The 18368-nt window shown below is 40.4% G+C and overlaps 1 protein-coding gene across 2 annotated transcripts in view; it reads right to left on the bottom strand.

Moving 5' to 3' along the window:
• Positions 1-3291: 3291 nt before the first annotated feature.
• The window catches only part of LOC121900042 (phosphodiesterase 4D interacting protein), a 121885-nt gene continuing 106808 nt past the window's right edge, over positions 3292-18368 (bottom strand). The window contains exons 29-44 of one of the 2 annotated variants that reach the window (XM_042415943.1): positions 17407-17672; positions 16704-16862; positions 16304-16534; positions 14725-15015; positions 14128-14259; positions 13630-13749; positions 13339-13528; positions 11043-11167; positions 10794-10928; positions 10530-10634; positions 9494-9681; positions 9191-9322; positions 8748-8886; positions 7264-7310; positions 6995-7106; positions 3292-5586 (exon numbers count right to left, since the gene is read on the bottom strand). In XM_042415943.1, the coding sequence (XP_042271877.1) occupies positions 5417-5586; positions 6995-7106; positions 7264-7310; positions 8748-8886; positions 9191-9322; positions 9494-9681; positions 10530-10634; positions 10794-10928; positions 11043-11167; positions 13339-13528; positions 13630-13749; positions 14128-14259; positions 14725-15015; positions 16304-16534; positions 16704-16862; positions 17407-17672 (2542 nt within the window). In that variant the 3' untranslated portion in view covers positions 3292-5416. The remainder of the gene's footprint in view (positions 5587-6994; positions 7107-7263; positions 7311-8747; positions 8887-9190; positions 9323-9493; positions 9682-10529; positions 10635-10793; positions 10929-11042; positions 11168-13338; positions 13529-13629; positions 13750-14127; positions 14260-14724; positions 15016-16303; positions 16535-16703; positions 16863-17406; positions 17673-18368) is intronic. The other variant, XM_042415942.1, reaches the window with a different exon arrangement.

Below are 18368 nucleotides of genomic sequence, written 5' to 3'. Positions count from 1 at the left end.
ACCCAGCCTCACCACCCTGCAGGAGGGCGTTTTCAGCCAGGGGAAAGCCAAGTGGAGTTTAAGGAACTGCTTCTGGGTGCTACACTGCATGACCCAGGCCTACTATCTGTTTACAAGGTGTGTGCACTAGCTCACTCATTATATAGATCAGTGGCTAAACCGCACTGTCACGTTGGAACTATTGCATGACAAAGAGCTAGGTAGAGAGAGCGCGATGAAAACTGGAGGACATGTCAACACTAACGCACCTCAGAAGCACTGTTTGTAAGAATTTTGGATTTTACTCTATCAATGGCAAAATTATTGATAAAGATAAGGCTGTTTGCCAACTTTGTATGAAGCAACTACTTTACAGTAATATTACCACAACAACAAATGGAGTCACCTGTTAGCTTCTCACCCAAGCAAGGCTAAAGAATCAGAGCACCAGCAGCTACACAACCTCACCCAACTTCCTATTTTTTGCCTATAAATTAAATAATATAATGTTCTGTATAATTTGAACAAATTCCATAGCACAGTGAATTCATTCGAAAAAGTGACAGCCATAGCGCGTATGCTGCACAGGAGCTCTGTTCGTTTAAGCTTCAAGTCTATTTTCTCCCAACCCTGCGTGTCAGTGAAGCATGGATATACATACTTTGACTGCGTTGTAACACATTATATATTTACAATAAAGAAATCCATACATAATTATGTTAAACTAATTTTGGCCATCTGCACCAAGATTTCAGTTTCTACTGATAGGCTAGATGATCAGTAATTTAGAGAATTTTCACTGTATTGATGATAGGGATTTAATCATGTTATTTTATATATAATGTGTATATTTGTTGTTTGGTTTTTTATTTTAAACTGTATATTCTGTATAATTCAATCATTATATTGCAAGTCAAAAACTGAAAATCACTCTCTTGCCTAAAGCTTGTGCAAAATACAAGTTTTAACTGGTTCCAAATGTAGAGACTACTACATCACTCCAAATTAAGCATCCCAACACAGGATACCAGTCAGTTTTACATATGGTTTTAAGATTTTCTTGATCACATTTAAAAAACAGCTTGATCTGGCCCCAACCTTAATTTCAGACCCTTAATGTCCCTGCACTAAAAGAGGCAAAGTTTGATCATGCTCAATTTCTGTTCAAGTGGCAAACTGCACTCCTTAAGAACGGTGGCCTCATGGCTCCCCTCTGCCGCTGCTGTGAGGGTCGGAGGCAAAGTTGCCATTGAAAAAAATACAGGCAACAATGTTGACACCTGTTGGTGTGCAGGTACTTCTAAGAGCATGATACATATCTTCTCCTTTTGTTTTCTCAGGACAAGGCTTGCTGAGGCTCGTTGCAGAGGATCACAGCCATAGTGGCATCTGTAGCCAACTGATATAATGTTTGTAAAATTTGGTCTAAAATATTTTAATTTTGTCACCCTGTGTCAGTTTTAATGTTTTATTTTGTAAGTAAACATGTGTTCTTCCTGTCTCAGGTTTCAACTTTACTGACCCACAAACTGATCACATTTTAGATAAAATGAAGAAATAAAGTGTTAAAAAAACACATCATTTGGATCAGTTTTTATTTATATTCAGTACCTGCCTGTGTGTGTGTGTGTGTGTGTGTGTGTGTGTGTGTCTTTACTTTACTTTGTGCATGCTTTATATTTTTACCACTTTCTGAGCAGTGATGGAAGAAGTACTCAGATCCTTAACTGCAGTAAAAGTACCAAAACAGCAATGTAAAAATACTCCATTACCAGTAAAAGTCCTGCATGAAAAATCCTAGGTCCTTCTGGCGCGTACACTCCAGCTCCTTGGTCAGCAAAGCGATGGCATCAGAGTTGTCGCTGGCGATGGCCTTCACCTCCTTCACGGTGCTTTCCTGCTCTCTACTTGCCGCCTGGAGGGCTCGGATAATGGAAGTTGTCTCTTCGTGGAGTTTATTAGTGTTGTTGATGGTCTTTAATAGTTCAATTTTAAACGTGTTAATGTCCATCTGGACGCCCCGAATGGCCTCAAGGATGCTGCTGGTTTCGAGCTTCCCTGTCGGGTTGCTCTGTTCCTGGGCCTCTCTTCCAGCCATGCTGGAGCTCGGTGTTGGAGGGACGACTCCTTTCTCGCGTCTTGTTCAGACAGCAAAGTGGAAGTAATCCGTTCAACTTTGTAACAAGTAAGATGAAATAAATTTGTTTAAAGAAAGACATGCTCTGGGTGATCCTACCGCAGACAATACTGTTCTCAAATGGCGTCTAACCTGACGTGCCAGGTAGTGTACGTGAGCCCAACCCAGAAGTCCAAGTTTTTTTTAATTGTACAAAATTCAAATACAAACTTTTATTGCATTTTTCAATAATACAAAACCTACATTGGTGTTGATACAGTACTAAAGACAAAATCAAAGGAATCCTAAATATGAAAAGGCTGACATAAGACTTTTTTTTCAAAAGAAGAAGTTGTGGTTTTTTGCTTTAGATCACAGTAGTTACATAATGAATATGGAGTAATAAATAATGGCAGAACTTATAAATGTGTGTTAGGGCAGCGGTTCCCTATATATATATACACACACACACATATATAATATTCTATGATTTTTGTTTGTTTTTTTATTCTTGTAAAATACTGGATACTTGTTCAAGCTTATAAAAATCCTTCAAATGAAACTATCTGAGAAGGAAAGATCTTTTTTTTTGGTTGGTCTGCTTACAACTCATCTCCATACTGAGGCCCTAACCTGTGACGAAGGGTCATGAGCAAACATTACTTAATTTACGGGGTCACAAGCAAAAAATTGCAGGAACCACTATATCTGTAACATTGTGGGAGGCAGTTAAATATGGATAGACAAAACAAGAATCCTGAGAATTATGGGTTAAAGGATAAGTTTAAATTTTCAGGTTTTTAAAAGTCTCTGTGAAGCTTCTATTCAGCTTCAGCAGTCTGAGTTAGTCATATCAAGTGGATATCTGACACATTTACAGTCTTTTTAGCATCAAATTCCCTCTTTGTGTTTCCTCGGACAGTGTTTCGTATAGTATAGTATATATATTCCCAGACTTATTATCTTTGTTTTTAGGGACAAACAGTCAACAGACTGCTGCCGAATAACATGTGATTAACAATCTAAGATCATTTGAAATGCTTGTCTCTGTATAAATCTCTAAATTTTTATAAACACAATATAATAACTAATAAGTGTATCATTATTTGCAGGCTGCATTTTACTTAATTCCAGAGAAACAAAACAAAGAAGAAGGAAAACACAGTCGATCCAAAGAAGACAACAAACAAGACAGATGTTGTTTTGTCCCCTTTTTATTGAAAAGGTTCTTTACTTTTTACCCCAAAACATTTTTAATAAAGAGAACATGCATAAAAATACAGCTGGCCTTTGTCTAAAGACCATCTCTTCTCTCACGGCAACAAAAAAACTTGCATTGATGTTCACACTCCCTTTAATATGTACATACATGAGACGTGGTTCCTAAAAACCACACAGACACTAAGAAAAGAAGTTTGACCTTTGACCTGTGGGGAATTACACAAAAAAAAAAATTATAATTTTTACACCTGATTTGACAACCTCACTTTGGTTGATCTTATTGCTTTATAAATATATCATTACAGTGATCTTTATGCTGTTACTTTGCCTTTTTTTTCTTATGTAATATATAAAACTTTGAGTCATATTAAGCCAAAAAGGAGCATTTGGGCCGTTAAAACTGTGCTTCAGATTGATTGTCAATAACAGGACATATTCATCAAAAGTAAGTTTGTTTTAGTAAGAGCTAAAAACAGATGACATGGCACTTTAATACCCAGGCCTAAAATAACCTAATAAAGCAACCGTAAAGGCTAGTATTGCACAGTAACCCAAAAATTGCATATTTCAGTAAAAGTATTAGAGGGCAGTGACTCCATAGTTCATGCACAAAGGGGGCGACAGGCAACCTACTGTACAGAGAAATAGATAAAAAGCAACAACTAAGGGATAAGCCAGTGTAAAAGACCCCAATTTCAGAAAAGTTCATTTCCACAGTGAGCGTCAAACAAATCCTGCAGAACTTTTGAGGAAACCATCCTTACATACAGATGTTCATCTTTTGAATAATTTTTAAAAATATGATTGTCATCTTGAGGGAAATTCAAACATAAAAAGATTTAAAAAAAAAAAAAAAAAAACATTTAAAAGGATAAAAAATAATAAAAGTGTGGTCCATCTGTTTACAAAAATGAAATGTTATCTCTTTTGGACCGTGCACTAAAAATTCACTTCTGTCCAGATTATCAGACAGGTCATTGAAGGCATCGCACAGACTGCAGAGCAACATGTGCTTGTTTCTATTAACACTGGTTTTACTGAGATGCTGCACACGGCAGCTTAGTCAGAAGGCTTTCCGACGCTACAGATCTGTGTTTTCAGCAGGAAAAAAAAAAACAAAAACAAAAAAAACTGGGTTGGACCCATATTATTTAAATATCTGCAAAGAACTGACTCCACCTTTAAAGCAGTTATAGTCAGGAGTTTGAGAATAAGAGGCTAAAATTTAGAATAAATGCAAGAGAACATCGTCCACCAGCCACCGGTAGTTCTGTTTTCTTTCTTATAATATCAGTAGTTGGCCATTTTTATGACATTATTAGTACAATTAGGACAAAACAAAAACATATCTACTGTACCGTCAGAGAGTATGGCTTTGTTTCCACAAGCTGCTCAAACCACATGCATCTATTCTATCGATCTTTCTACACGCTAACAGCAAACAGGAGCCTCAACAGAGGCTGAGAGGAAGCACTTTGCAGTTTGGTTTTGGCTTTTTCGAAGCCCCCCCCACCACACACCCCCCCTTTTTTTCCTGCTGGCATCAAGTGGATTTTTGTTGCTTGAATCCCTGCTGAAGTACAAGACTAAAGTTGGATTCTGACTGGGAGCTTCTGATTCTTGAGTTAGTTAGTCAGACAGGGACTAGAATATTTTATAAAAAGCACAAAGACGGTTTTAAACCCAGTTTAAGATTTGTGAAAAACGAAAACCGTTACTGTTTTTATCTGCCTTGAGGGTCTACATCTGAAACTGCTGTTAGACTAAACCGACACTGAGAGCTCAAAGACTTTAAAAAACAGTTTCATATTTGTTAAACTAAAAAAAAAAGGAAAAGCTAAATCAGAAGCTCTGAATCGTAAAACTAACTTCAGCCAAACTGGTCTCGTATAAACAAAGGGAAACACTTCGGTTGACGGTCTCGACTTCACATCGCTTTCCGACTTTATACCGTTATAATATAACAAAGACAATCATCCACATTCATAAACCAGCAGAAGAAGACACATTCATTAACACTCCGAACCAATAAGAGAGCCAGAACTTGCAGCGTTTCCTGTCTGAACAGGAGATGACGGTGAGGATGGCGAGGCTGGTGCACTACAGGAGGGCTGCCTGGAGGGGGCGCAGGTGGTGTGCTGGTCCCAGGACAGCAGAGGAGGAAGAGGAAGAGGAGGAGGAGGAGGAGGAAGAAGAAGAGGGAGTCCGGGGCGTCATGATACCCCAACCAGGAGAGAAGGCGAGTTCACAGAAGCCTCCTGTGATTTCACCTGAAACACAAAGCAGAATTATATTGTTTCTGCAGAAACGACTTCATCAGCTGGTCCCTCAAACCGTGAATTTGTACCCTTAAATGACTCAATTAATCCCTCAAATTAACACAGTTATCAGCTTCATTGTGTTCAACCTCGTCTCCTCCAGTCGGCACTTCATTTAATATCACTTCAACGTGTTTTATGGCTCGTTTATTCCACTTCATACAAAGTCAGCCTGAAGATTCAGCAGTTCACTTTCATGCAGAGTGAGAAGACAAAACAAACAAAAGAGAGAGGCGACATGATGAGTGTTTAAAGAGCACAGAGGGTTTACTCACGGAAACAAATTAAGGAGGTGAGTCATGAGAATGATTTGACCTCAGGCGGTTTTGGTGGTTTCGGCTTTGCTTTCTCAGTTAAATAAACGTTCACATAACCACTTGCAGTCTTACCATAAAAAAGATTTACTGTGTGAAGATACTCTGTAGAGTTTCTTTTAAATGAACACAGTTCTGTTCTTCTGCATCCAGTTTTATCTATCGGCAGGAATACGCATCATGTCAGCACCGTCCTCGTGTGTATTCTAGTAGAATACAAGATCAGGGCTGCAACTGTCAATCAATTAATCTGACGACTATTTCTCAATTAATTGATTCATCGTTTTGTTCTCAAAGTCTAAGTTAACATATTCAAAAGGGTTTTATTAATCGAAAACCAAAAAATATTCAGTTTCTTATCATATGTGACAAACAAAAGCATCAGAAAGTCACATCTGAGACGCTGGAACAAGTGAAATTTTTGGCATTTTTGATTTATCTCTTATCAAAATACCTGCTTCGTTGCATCTTTACACAAGATACAAACAAGACACGAACCCACACTGCTCACACAGTGTTACTGGTGGTCAGAAAACTCCACAGGTTACCTTTAAAGTCCAACTGAAGCTACAAAAGTGACTCCGAGTCATGTCAATGTCATTTTCAGGTCTTTGCAGATACACGAGAGACGCTCAGTTAGCCTCCAAGTCTCTGATGTTAGTGTTTGACAAGCACAATGTGAACAAACTGCTCTGGTAACTGTAGCTTACGAGTCAAGGACAGAAAGCTTTTCACCGGCGGTGTGGAGGATTAAGGAACACACCGAGGTTGACTTTTGCAGGTAAGTCTTTAAGCTGCTCGTTGTGCTACAGCTAACGTTAGCTTTGCTTTTTTTTGTCCATGTTTGTAGATACGAAGGAGACTAGAAAGCTGAGCTCCTTTTCTGTATGAGGCTGCTGTCTGGCTACGATACAACACTGACGGTTAAGTTTAAAACAAATGTTTTGTCTACATGCAAACACATCTTTTAATACCAAGACACAAGTAGCTTCAACACGTTATTGAGACTCTAAAATCGAGCACAGCAAAGCCAGGGGGGAGCGTACCTTTACCAGGCCAGGGGTGTGAGGAAGAGGGAGAGGAAAAAGAGAAGGAGGAGGAAGGAGGAGGAAGAGAGGAAGAAGCATGACGAAGGGAAGAAATCCTGAGCTCGTTCTCCTGAGGTGACTCAGCGAGAGTCAGAGGAGAGAAACAGGAGGAGAGAGAGACGGTGTTAAAGAGAGGAAACGAGGATTTACGCTGTTTTTTTACGTCTATTCAGTTAAATCTAAAATCGCTGGAAGAGATTTATTATGTGTCGGGCGTATGAACCCACCTGCAGGTTTGTCTTGGCTTTCTTCAAGACGTCTCTGGTTCTCGACACTGTAAGCAAACACACATACACGCACAGAGGATGTGGGTTATCCTTTATTCATTCATCAGTGTAAAAATCTCTGCTCTGGGTTAGATTAAAAAAAAACTAGAAAAGAGTGGGAGGAAGAGGAAGAGGAAGGGAAAGACGGTGAAACAGATGATGATGATGATGATGATAATGACTATTGGAACTACTGCAGTAAAACTTGATCCAGAAAGACTTACAGCAACAGAAAAGATTCCTTAGTTTTATTTTGGAGCATACAGAAGCTCTTTTTGCAACATCAGCCATTCTCAGTGTTTGCCAATATTAATAAGCTTCAGGTTGTTCAGATTATTTGTTGTTATTTCAGTATTTTTAGCACCAGACACCAGAACAGTCCTCAGCTTCAGCCTGCATTTTAAAAGAACTTCAAACACCGATGTAGAGTTGCTAATAGAGATGCTAATTCTGTTAAACCTGCAGTGCAGAACTTTTACATATAAATGAACGTCTGTTACTGATAAATCTCTCTGTACTTCACAGTATACATATATATTTTAATCTGGTGTCGGGTTTGACGTGCCCACACTGGCTGGATGAATGCATACTGAGCGTGTGCACCAGAGACTTCGACCGACCGGCTAACGGCTGCTAACGTCCAGTTAGCGCTCTGCTAACCTGAATGGGGATGAAATAATTGAATCGTGCGGCTCTTCTAGACTTTCCAAATGTTATCGGACTGAATGGATCAAATTCTAATGGCGAAATGATTCATTTAACGTCCAAAACAATTTATCCACCGTTTCACAGCTGCAACAGTAGCGACGGAGCAGGCTACAGCGGAGCGTTTCACGTAAACGCGTGTTGACAGTGTTTTTAATAATTACTCTCACTGCCAAAATATGTAAGAAATTCCTCATTGTCATCTCTACTTTGAACAATATTGTAGATTCTGGTTTGCATAGATCAGCACATGGATACTTTGCTCCTGAAATATGATGTTATGATGAGGAAATGTGATAAAATTACAGCAAATGTCAAATAAAAAGCTAATTTAGATTCAGTTATTAATGCATTACTTAATATAAAATGACCAATAAATAGATTTCATTTTTCCTGCTTTTGAGTCATAAATTAACAAATTAAAGGGATTAAAAATGACTTTTTATAATATGTTGTGACGATGAAATGTGCCACATGATAAGCGTTTTTGGCTCCGCCTGCACATCTCATACGATTATATGAATATTTCCTTCCACTTATGAGTTTTTATCTGAATTTTTATACTTTATCTTCTATTTGATATTATACAAATAAACAAAACAAACATTTAAAGATCAGCTGTGTCTGAGAGATTTAAAAAAATGCGTTTTTTTTTTTTTTATTGGTGGTTACTGTTATTTTTATGTTTTAATTTACTAAATATATATATATAAGTATACATATATATAAGACTGACTCACGTTGGTTGACTATAAAGTGCTCCATGCTATCTTTGGTGCGGTTGGAGCTCTTCACTCTCTCCATGGCGTCCTTCAGAGCCTCCTCTTTCTCTGAGAGCTTCAGACGAAGAGAAACGACCTCTTCCCTCAGAGACTGATCCTAAAACACACAAAGCTAGTGAGTGTCACATTATATCCACAAATACAGACGCCAAAAATCCAGAACACAAGTGATTCTTGGGTGGGCTCCGGCCTGCAGTGAGTCAGCTCTTACTTCCTGGATCTACATTTGGCTGCCAAGAACTACATATAGCCAGTGTCTCATAGTGGAAAAATGAAGTGACTTTACGAACTTGCAGGAACACAAAGCTTAATCACAAAGAGAGAATTATTTCTAATGTTTAATGTTAAATACTGGTGGTCTACTCCTGGATCTTTGAGGTTTTCCATCTGGTTTCTCTGACCTGTTTGGTTTCCTCAGAGTTGGGCAGAGCTGCTCTCCAGAACATCCGCAGCAGCGAGTCGGCCTCCTCCAGGATCTGTCTCAGGGTTTTAGTGTCGACCAGCAGCTTCCTGACAGAACCGGAGTCTGACGGCTGAGACACATAAAACACATGCAGTACAAATGTTAATCCAATGAGATAGCATTAAATATAATAAAAATAAGTAGGGGCTTTTCCTCATGTGACACATTACTGGCTGGCTGCTTCACACATGTGTCTGGATTTGGACACTCTGATGGCGTTTTCGGTCCCTGAACCTCTCACCTGATGACGGCTGAACTCCTGCGAGGCGTTCAGGGAACAGACGGCGGTCTCCATCCTGCGGAGGAGAGCGCCGCCCTCCAGGATCTGCTGCTGCAGAGCCTTGAAGTCATCCACGTGGCCGACAGCGTGGCGGCCATGACGGTTAGCAAAGGAACCGTCCGGAGCCTGCCCCTGCAGCGCCGAGGCTGCTGGGAAGGGAAACAAGGGAATTAAGCATATATTATTATTTATTCATTTATTGCATTTTTTCATTAATTATACTGTATGTATTTAAATATGTAATTATTATTTTTAATGTTATATATGTACTGTATGTGTACATATATATGTGTATTTGGTATTTTATTCTGATCTTTCTTCTTTTTATGCCTCATCTATGCCTGTAAAGTGCTTTATAAATAAACATTATTATTATTATATAGGGGTAGAAGACAGGAGGGAGGTTCCACATGAGTTAATGTTATCTCTCTAAAAAGATAAATAGAAACCTAAAATAGTTAATAGATAAAAATACCATATTCTTAATAAAAGATAAACAGAAGATTGCAGGATATGAAGTGTGTGGATAAGGTGTAAATTGTCAAATAAAAGCTGGTATTCAAATAATAGTCATGAACAAATAACAGCCTGTTATTATTGCTAATTAAAATTGGATAAAAAACACTGAGGGAAGCTAAAAAAACTAACAGCTCACATTTTAATTAGACTATTACGGTAGCTCCACACCAAACGAAAAAACGTTAAACTAGAAGCAACTGGAATTAATTTGTGAAAACAAACATAAAATGTAGTTATAAAACAGGGGAAGTTGGTTATAAATGACAATTAGAAATAAAGATTTCCCTTAAATATACATGTTTCTCTATTAAAATAAAGAGCCTCTGTCCAAGAATTACCCATAGACACTGTGCTAAATTCATCCTGAGACATGTAGAGACAAAGGGTGTATAACCAGAGAATCTGATAAATGGACGACCGCAGATGAGACGGACGTTACAAGTGTAGCGTCCGGCGGTAAAGACGACTGTTTTCTCACCTTGATCGGCAGCTCTGGTGTCTCCTGCATGTTTGTGTGCGGCGTGCAGCGGAGACGAAGGACTGACGAGTCCCGTATCTCTCACAGGCGGAGAAGGAACGTTGTCTGTGGAGACGAGTTTCCGTTAGTGCTGCGCTGTGGACATTCTCACTCTTATTCTTTACTTGACTTTATTAAGGACGCAGCTCATTGGGGCTCCATAGAACAATAAAATACAATGAAAATTAAATAATATTCCCGGTTTTATATCCCAGACATACTGACCGTTGAAGAGCTGCCTCCTGGATCGAGGCTGCGTCTCCACCTGTCCGCTCAGCTGCTGCTCCAGCTGAATGTGGAGCTCTCTGGGGTCAAAGGTCGCGGTGTTGTGACCCGGCTGAGAGCTGTCGCTGGCCTGACCTGCTTAGAAACAAACAAAAAACCTCCATTCAAGACATTTTTTCCCCCGGGATGTTTGTCTCTGATCTCCGTTTAAACAACAGGAAACAGCTGAGTGATGCAGCAGTGTGTTACCTGACGGTGTGTTTGCGGTGACTCCGCACACTCTGTGATACACCTGCAGCTCACACTGCAGAGAGCAAACCAGACTGCGACTCTCACACAGCTGCTGCTGGAGGACGCTCACCTCATGCTGCAGCCTGTCAACACACACATACACATCAGATCACACATTATTTAGGCTGTTATTGTTGTATCTGTCTCTGTTTATATGAAGCAATTGATCAAAAATATCTGATGACCCTAACAGATATAATACACTCGCTAACCCCCTAACATTAACCTTACAGCCAGGCAGAGGATGTATGCATTAAGCCAGATTTTACACCGACTTGGTTGCCCCCTCTGACTTTCTGCTAGATCGTCATTTAACGTGCAGTCTGAGGTCACGACGCCTGATTAACTGCCTGAACCATCAACAGTCTGGCTCTCGGATGATCAGTTGGATTTCTATGGTCTGATTTCCCAACACGCCTGCTGTTTGTTCTGATATTATTGGAGTAAACACTAGTATGTGTTGTGGCTAAAACTGTGAGACTCATATTGTCTGTATCTTTCAGCCATCTGCAACTCCATATTTGTCTTTTTTTTTTAAATTACTTTCTGTTGTGACGACCACTCCGCTCCACTAGGTGCTCCTGCGTTCTGTTTGCTGGTTTTCCTTTTTTAGTCTTGCAGGATCCGGGGCAGGGCGGAGGATCGTCATCGCCATCATGAGCCACACCTGGGTCCATGTGTGGTCGTGACTATAAAGCTTGGCCGTCTACAGAGGGTGCATCCAAAGTCTCTTAAATTGCATCCACGTTTCCCTCACTTGCGTCTTAGTACCTCCCACCGTGGATGCAGGAGAGACGCAAGGAAACCAAGCGAGGAGAGAGGAAACGAGGAAATTTGTTTTAAGAGACATGAGACGTCCTCTCCTCTGAAGCGTCACGTGAAGCGATGTCCGTGTCTGATGACGGTGACAGCTGATCCAGCTGTGATCAGCTGTCAGTCGGCTTTAACAGCTGTAGAAACCATTTCTACTCGCAGAATGCGTTTATATTATTTATTGATTATTTGCATCTGTAATTTTTGATAATCCTGATAGTGAATTCATCATTCAATAACCCAGAATATGATCAGGGTGTCTTCTGAACACTGGGAAATATGTATTTGGTTAAATGTTTCAGGGCAAATGGAAATGATTTAACTCACATCAAACCCCACCCTCAGGAATTTTCAGCCTCACATGTGACTGAATGGAACTGACGATAAATGATGTGAATTATGAATGTGTTGAACTGTAATTATGGATCAAATTAAAGTCAGGAAGAGTCTGTCTGTCAACAAGAAACAGTTTAATGGAGGAAATAACGAAAAAAAATTCTGTCTTATAAACGAAGAAAGTTGTTTATGGTTCTTTTGTTGATCAGACCGACAATTAACAGATTTTTAACTATGATGAAGAGACTTGAGATGTTTATCTCTCCTCCTTCATCACGCCTTGTCCTCCTTTTTTCCCACATTTTTTCCCACTCTCATATATCATTTTGTGAAAATAAACATTTATCCTAAGTTACTAAACTAATCTGGTTTCCCATATTTTGTCGCAGCCTATGAGTCAGGCTCATAGTAAAACTGCCAATATATCTATCTTATAACATTGTTTGAATAAACTTTATTGGAATTGTTTACTGGATAAAACTGAGCTGAGTTAGTTTGTTTGTTTAAAGTGAGCAGATTCATGTGTACAGAAAGCAAGATTAAACTTGTGAACTGTGAAATAAAAACACAGTGTCTTCAAGTGTGTCTGAAAAGCAGTTTGGTTCATAAAAGTGATCTGTTGCACCTGTAACTGCATCCAACAGTGATTCACGTCTATGTGACTGCAGCGAGTTTAACCACCGGAGGGCACCAAAGCAACATTTTAACCTTTAACTCTTTTAATCTTAACCGTCGAGCAAAGTCTCCTCACTTTGCAAAAATGTCTTCATGTTACAAAAATGTTTTAAATAAGAAAACAAATTCAGACAAAATGACTATAATTAGTTGTTTTTTATTTAATGTTTATAGGAGAGATCTTTGAATAAGCTTTTAGTTTCAAATCATATTTTTGAATGTGTGAACCAATACTTTATATAAAATGATCTATAAATAGATTTCATGTGTTTCTAGTCTATGATGAACAAATTAAACCGATCAGTAGTGTTTTTTTTCAGTTTTTTTCTTGCAAAATGTCACTTTCTAAAAATGTCCTTACTTTCCAAAACTTTCTATTCACTCTCAAGGTTTCAAAGTGCAACACACACACACGCAGAGAAACACACACCTGTTGATGGTTTCCTGGTTCCTCAGTCTGTCCTGTTTCAGCTGTGCGGTCTCCTGACTGTGAGCTTCAGCATCAGCTTGCAGCTTCCTGCTTTGCTCCGCCCACCTCTCTGCCTCAAGCTCCGCCTCTTTCAGCCGGGCTCGCTCCAGCAGCGCCGCCTCCCTCAGCTGCTCCGCCTCCTTACTGCCCTCTGTAAGGGGGACCAATGAGAGCACAGAGCTGAGCGGATATTTTTTTTAACCTTAACGTCTTGTCTTGGTTCTGACTCAGTCCGTGAACATCAGATTGTACCTCTCGCGGTTTGCTTCAGCTGGTTCTGCAGACTGACGTTCTCCTCCTTCAGCAGCCGGATCTCACTGGACAGCTGACCGACCGAGTCCAGACCCTGGATGTAGATGTTAGTAGGAGCTCCTGGAGGAGGAGGAGGAGACGGAGGAGGAGGAAGAGGAGGAGGACAGGGAGGAGAAAAGAAGTGACCAACTCACACAAATCATCTTTTTTATAATATTCATTAATGCTGAATTATTACGAAGCAGTGACAGCAAATGTCAAATAAAAAGCTAATTTAAACTCAATTATTAATGCATTAATTTATATAAAATGACCTATAAATAGATTTTTGTCCTGTCTTTGATGAATAAATTAAAATAAATTAAAAATTTGTTATGTATGCTTTAATTCATTCATTGATTATAAATAACTTCTGAAGAGGTGTGTAATTATTGTGTCGGCACTCTTCAGCCTCCGTATATATATATGTTACTTCCTGTGTTTATGTGTGTGTGTTACCTTTCTCGGTGGCGGTGCGAGCCAGTCTCTCCTCCAGCTGCTGTCGCAGGCGGTCGTTGGTCTGGATGGAGTCCTCCAGTCTCTCCCTCAGACTCCTGATCTCCCTCAGATGCTCCTTCATCAGGTCTGAACCTACACAGAAGCACAGACAGGAGAAACGTCACACTCTGTTTTGACAATTTACTACAAAATACTTTACATTACAGTTAATTACATCCCAAAGCATGAACAGAATCATTAATCAACAACTATTACATAATCAATTCATAGTTTATGTCATTTACCAAGCAAATACAGCAAACAGATTCTGGTTTCAGCTTCTTAAATGTGAAGATTTGTTGCTTTTCTCTGTTTGATGTCACTGTGAATTGAATATTTTTGGGTTTTGGACTGATTGTGTTTGACATGTTTCAGTATTTTCAGATATTTTAACTAAACAATTAATCAAAAAAGAATCAAGAGACTAACTAGTAATGGAAACAATCGTTAGTTGCAGTCCTATTCCAATTCTCTTGTCGTCATAGTTACAGGATTATTTTGGGGTAAAGCAAAACAAAGTCGAGTGAGACATCCGACGCCTCCAGCTTGCGTGTCTACCTGTGTGGCTGGTGCCCGACTGGTACCCCGAGGATCCCGACGACAGGTCGGCTCCGACTCTCATCGGTCGGGTACCGTAGGCCATATCCCACAATGCACTGCTCTCCAGCAGGCTGGCCCCGGCTTTCATGGCCAAGCTGGCGTCCAGGCTGCCGTTGGTGGTGGTGGCGCTGCCGAAGGGAGACGGCTGGTATCCGTGGTAGAAGGAGGGCAGGAAGCCGGAGGAGTCGGCCTGCTGGTGGGACAACAACGGCAAACCCTGAAGAGGTTTGGACTGAGGAGTGGAGAACCCTGCAGGAGAAGATGAAGAAACATAAAATGAGTAAATAAAATAACATACATGTGCATACATACATATTAACAAGATCCTTTCTCTTGCAAACAGAATAATGAAAACAGAAACACAACACAAGCAGGCGACAGTGACGCAGAGTTTGTTAATCAGCCTACAGAAATCCGTCTCGTTCTGGGTTTCTCAAATCTCCGTCCTTCATCAGTGTTTAAAGATCACAGCAAATCCTCCTCCAGCTGGGCGCTCTGGGTTCACGAGGCGTCAAGTGAGGAACAGTTATTTAATGAGAAAGAAAGTACAGCGTGTTAAAGATAAAGGCAAAAAGAGACGAAGGGAAGAGAGGCCGAGGCGGTTCGTCGGGGAGATTATTAAAGCCGGTCAGCTCTCACTCCACTTCACACCCTGTGTATCTGCACGCAGCAGCGACGTAACCATCACTAACTCTAGTTCACAGTGAAATACTGACGGTGAGGCAGCTACAGCGTAACAGAAAGAGCAGGGATGCATCTTAGAAATGCAAAAACTATGAAGCATTAATGAGGTTTGTCTTCAGCTGGTTCAAACAATGATTTCAGTGCAAAACTGATGAAAAATGTGTGTTTTCTAAAGTGTATAATAGAGAAACAACAGAGTACACAAGCTCCTTATTGTGTCATAAGTAAAGTATGTCACAACAAAATGTTTTCAACACCGGAGCATTATGTTTTCTAGTCTTGTTAAAGTCATTTTGGAGAAGAGTTTTCAACATAACTGGGACAAAAAAAATCAACCTGAACAAATTAATGGCCCAATATTTAGTGTAGCTTGACTTCAGCAGAGTAAAGCATCACATTATTTGATGTCTCATCCTTTTTTAGATGAAAGGATGTAAATTATCGCCTCTTTTCACAGTGGATCTGATTCATTACTTTGTAGCCACCTGGTGGTTTTAAACTGCACCAGTTTCACCAGAACTCTCATTTTTCAAGCATTTTTCAACAATCCCTCAATCATCTCTTCATTTATCTTTTATTTCTTTTGCTTATATTTTTCTTCTCTTTTTCTCAGTTCTATCAAACTGTGAATGTGATGATGTCACAAATCTTTTTTTTTTTTTTTTTTTAAAGTTTGAACCTTTGCTGTTGAGAATCTGGGGAAGATAAACCTCAAACGCTCATCATCTTCTTCACTTTTATTAGCCAGCGATAGATTGATTCTGTGCTACTGAAACTCTTGTTATTCTACATGATTATTATTATTGAGCTTCAAACACACAGTTAGTTAGTTCATGTTAGGCTTTTAACACACTCTCATACGCAGACTCATGCGACGCACTGTCACTGTCTCCCAGCTGTCTCTGCAACATCTGCAGCTCCTGATGCACATCAGCCATGGAGAAACCCACTCCCCCGTTGCCTTGGTAACGGGTTCGCAGGGTTGCGGGGTTGGGATGAAAGGGCAAAGGTGCGCTCTGGGTGGTGGTGGTGGTGGAGGAGGAGGGAGGGTGGTAGGGGGCAGAGGTGAAGACTGAGGCTGGAGCTGGGAGAGAAGAAGAAGAAGAAGAAGGACGAGGAGGAGGAGGAGAAGGAAGGAAAATAAAACAACGGGATACGAAGATGGACGGAAAATACGAAGCGGAGATGAAGGAGACAAAAGGAGAAATCAGAGCAGCTGAAGATCTGCACGAAGCCTGGCTCACACCTCCTACCTGTCTGACTCTGCATGTCCGCAGCTCTGTGCGGTGAGCTTTGTGAACCGGGACAATGCAAACTGGGACAGCTGAGGCAGGACTGGGTTCTGTGGGATGAGGTGATGGATGGAGGGACAGACGGGTGGCGTGACATGGAGCCACTGCGAGAGTGGCGGTCTGGAAATCGAAAGGGTCAAGAGGACATGAGAGATGGAGCATTCAGGCTTATTAAAGGATCATTTAGGTTTATTACACCTCATGGCCGAATGTATGTGGACACTTGAACATAATCTGTTGTTGTTACAGCTTCATTGGGTTTTCCAGCAGATGTTGGAATCTGGCTGCAGGAATTTTGCTCCCATTCAGCCGCAGGAACATTAGTGAAGTCCGACACTGATTTTTTTGGGTGATTAAGTCTGGCTTGTTGGTGTTGGATTCAAAGATTAAAGGATCATTTACTTGCCAAGTATAAGAATACAAGGACTTTGATGAGGTTGAGATCAGGACTCTGTGCAGACCAGTCAAGTTCTTCCACAGCAAACTGGGAAAACTGTTTCGTTATGGAGCTGCTTTGTGCACAGAGGCGTTGTCACATTGAAACTATTGCCACAAAAACACACTATCGTCTAAAATATCAATGTATAAACATGGGTGTCCACATACTTTTGGCCAACTACAACTAATACAACAATGTAATCCAAGTCGGATGTCGTCTCCTCACCTGCGCCGACTCTTGCAGAAGTGTGCGTCTCCTCCTGACCGAGCTCGCTGGCGGCGTCCACGTCGGAGCAAAGCTCCAGGTCCTCGTTAGTGGATCCCTGCTCATCGGACACGTAGGAGATGCGATCCGATTGGTCGGTGGTCTCGGAGAGGGCGTGGCTGCTGCAGGGCGTGTTGGAGCGATGAGAGTGATGATGGTGATGCTGGTTTAGTTTGGCGCGCAGAGACTCGATGATCTTGTCCTTCTGCTGCAGCTCCTTGCTGAGCCTGTGTACACACACACACACACACACACACACACACACACACGGATGAACACACACACACACACACAGTTAGCATGTTTTAATTATCAGTCAAGTCAAACTTTATTCAAAGTCTTATTCAAGTCCATGTTTAGGGTTTAGGTTTCAGTCCTCGGTTGGATATATCCGGGTGGGAAAGTGAAGGTTCAGTGCTCGCCGCTGCCTCGTTACCACCGCTGAGGCCTTTGAGCAAGGCATCAAACATCCAGCTGTTCAGTGGATCAGACTGATGTTCAGCTTCCAGGAGTGAAGATGTGTGACTGTAGTTTAATTTCCTGTCAAAGAGACCTCGACTCTCAGCGATGCTCGGAAGAGATTCTGCTTCAATAACTCGGCTTTTTTCCCCTTTAACTTATATTTTATCTTATTTTTTCATTCCCATCATACACTTCAGTTTTGATGCAATTTCACTTTTCATCATTTTCTTTACAAAGTTTTCAGCTGCCTTGAAATCTCTCCACTTTTAATGATAATAAATTGTATATTGTATAAGTCTGAGGCAATAACTCTGTTTTAAGACAGTAAATAGTTTCACAGCTTTCCATTAATGGATTTATAATAATATAGCAAAGTAAATAAACTATAAAAATATCATAAAACACAGTTTGAACACTCTAAAGATTTAAATCACTAGCACTCCATACCTTAAATACAGCTG

Source organism: Thunnus maccoyii, chromosome 7 (assembly GCF_910596095.1).
Source record: "Thunnus maccoyii chromosome 7, fThuMac1.1, whole genome shotgun sequence".
In the NCBI taxonomy this organism is placed as follows: Eukaryota; Metazoa; Chordata; class Actinopteri; order Scombriformes; family Scombridae; genus Thunnus; species Thunnus maccoyii.
The sequence above is the reverse complement of the archived record's forward strand: the minus strand, read 5'-3'. Positions and strand labels throughout refer to the sequence as shown.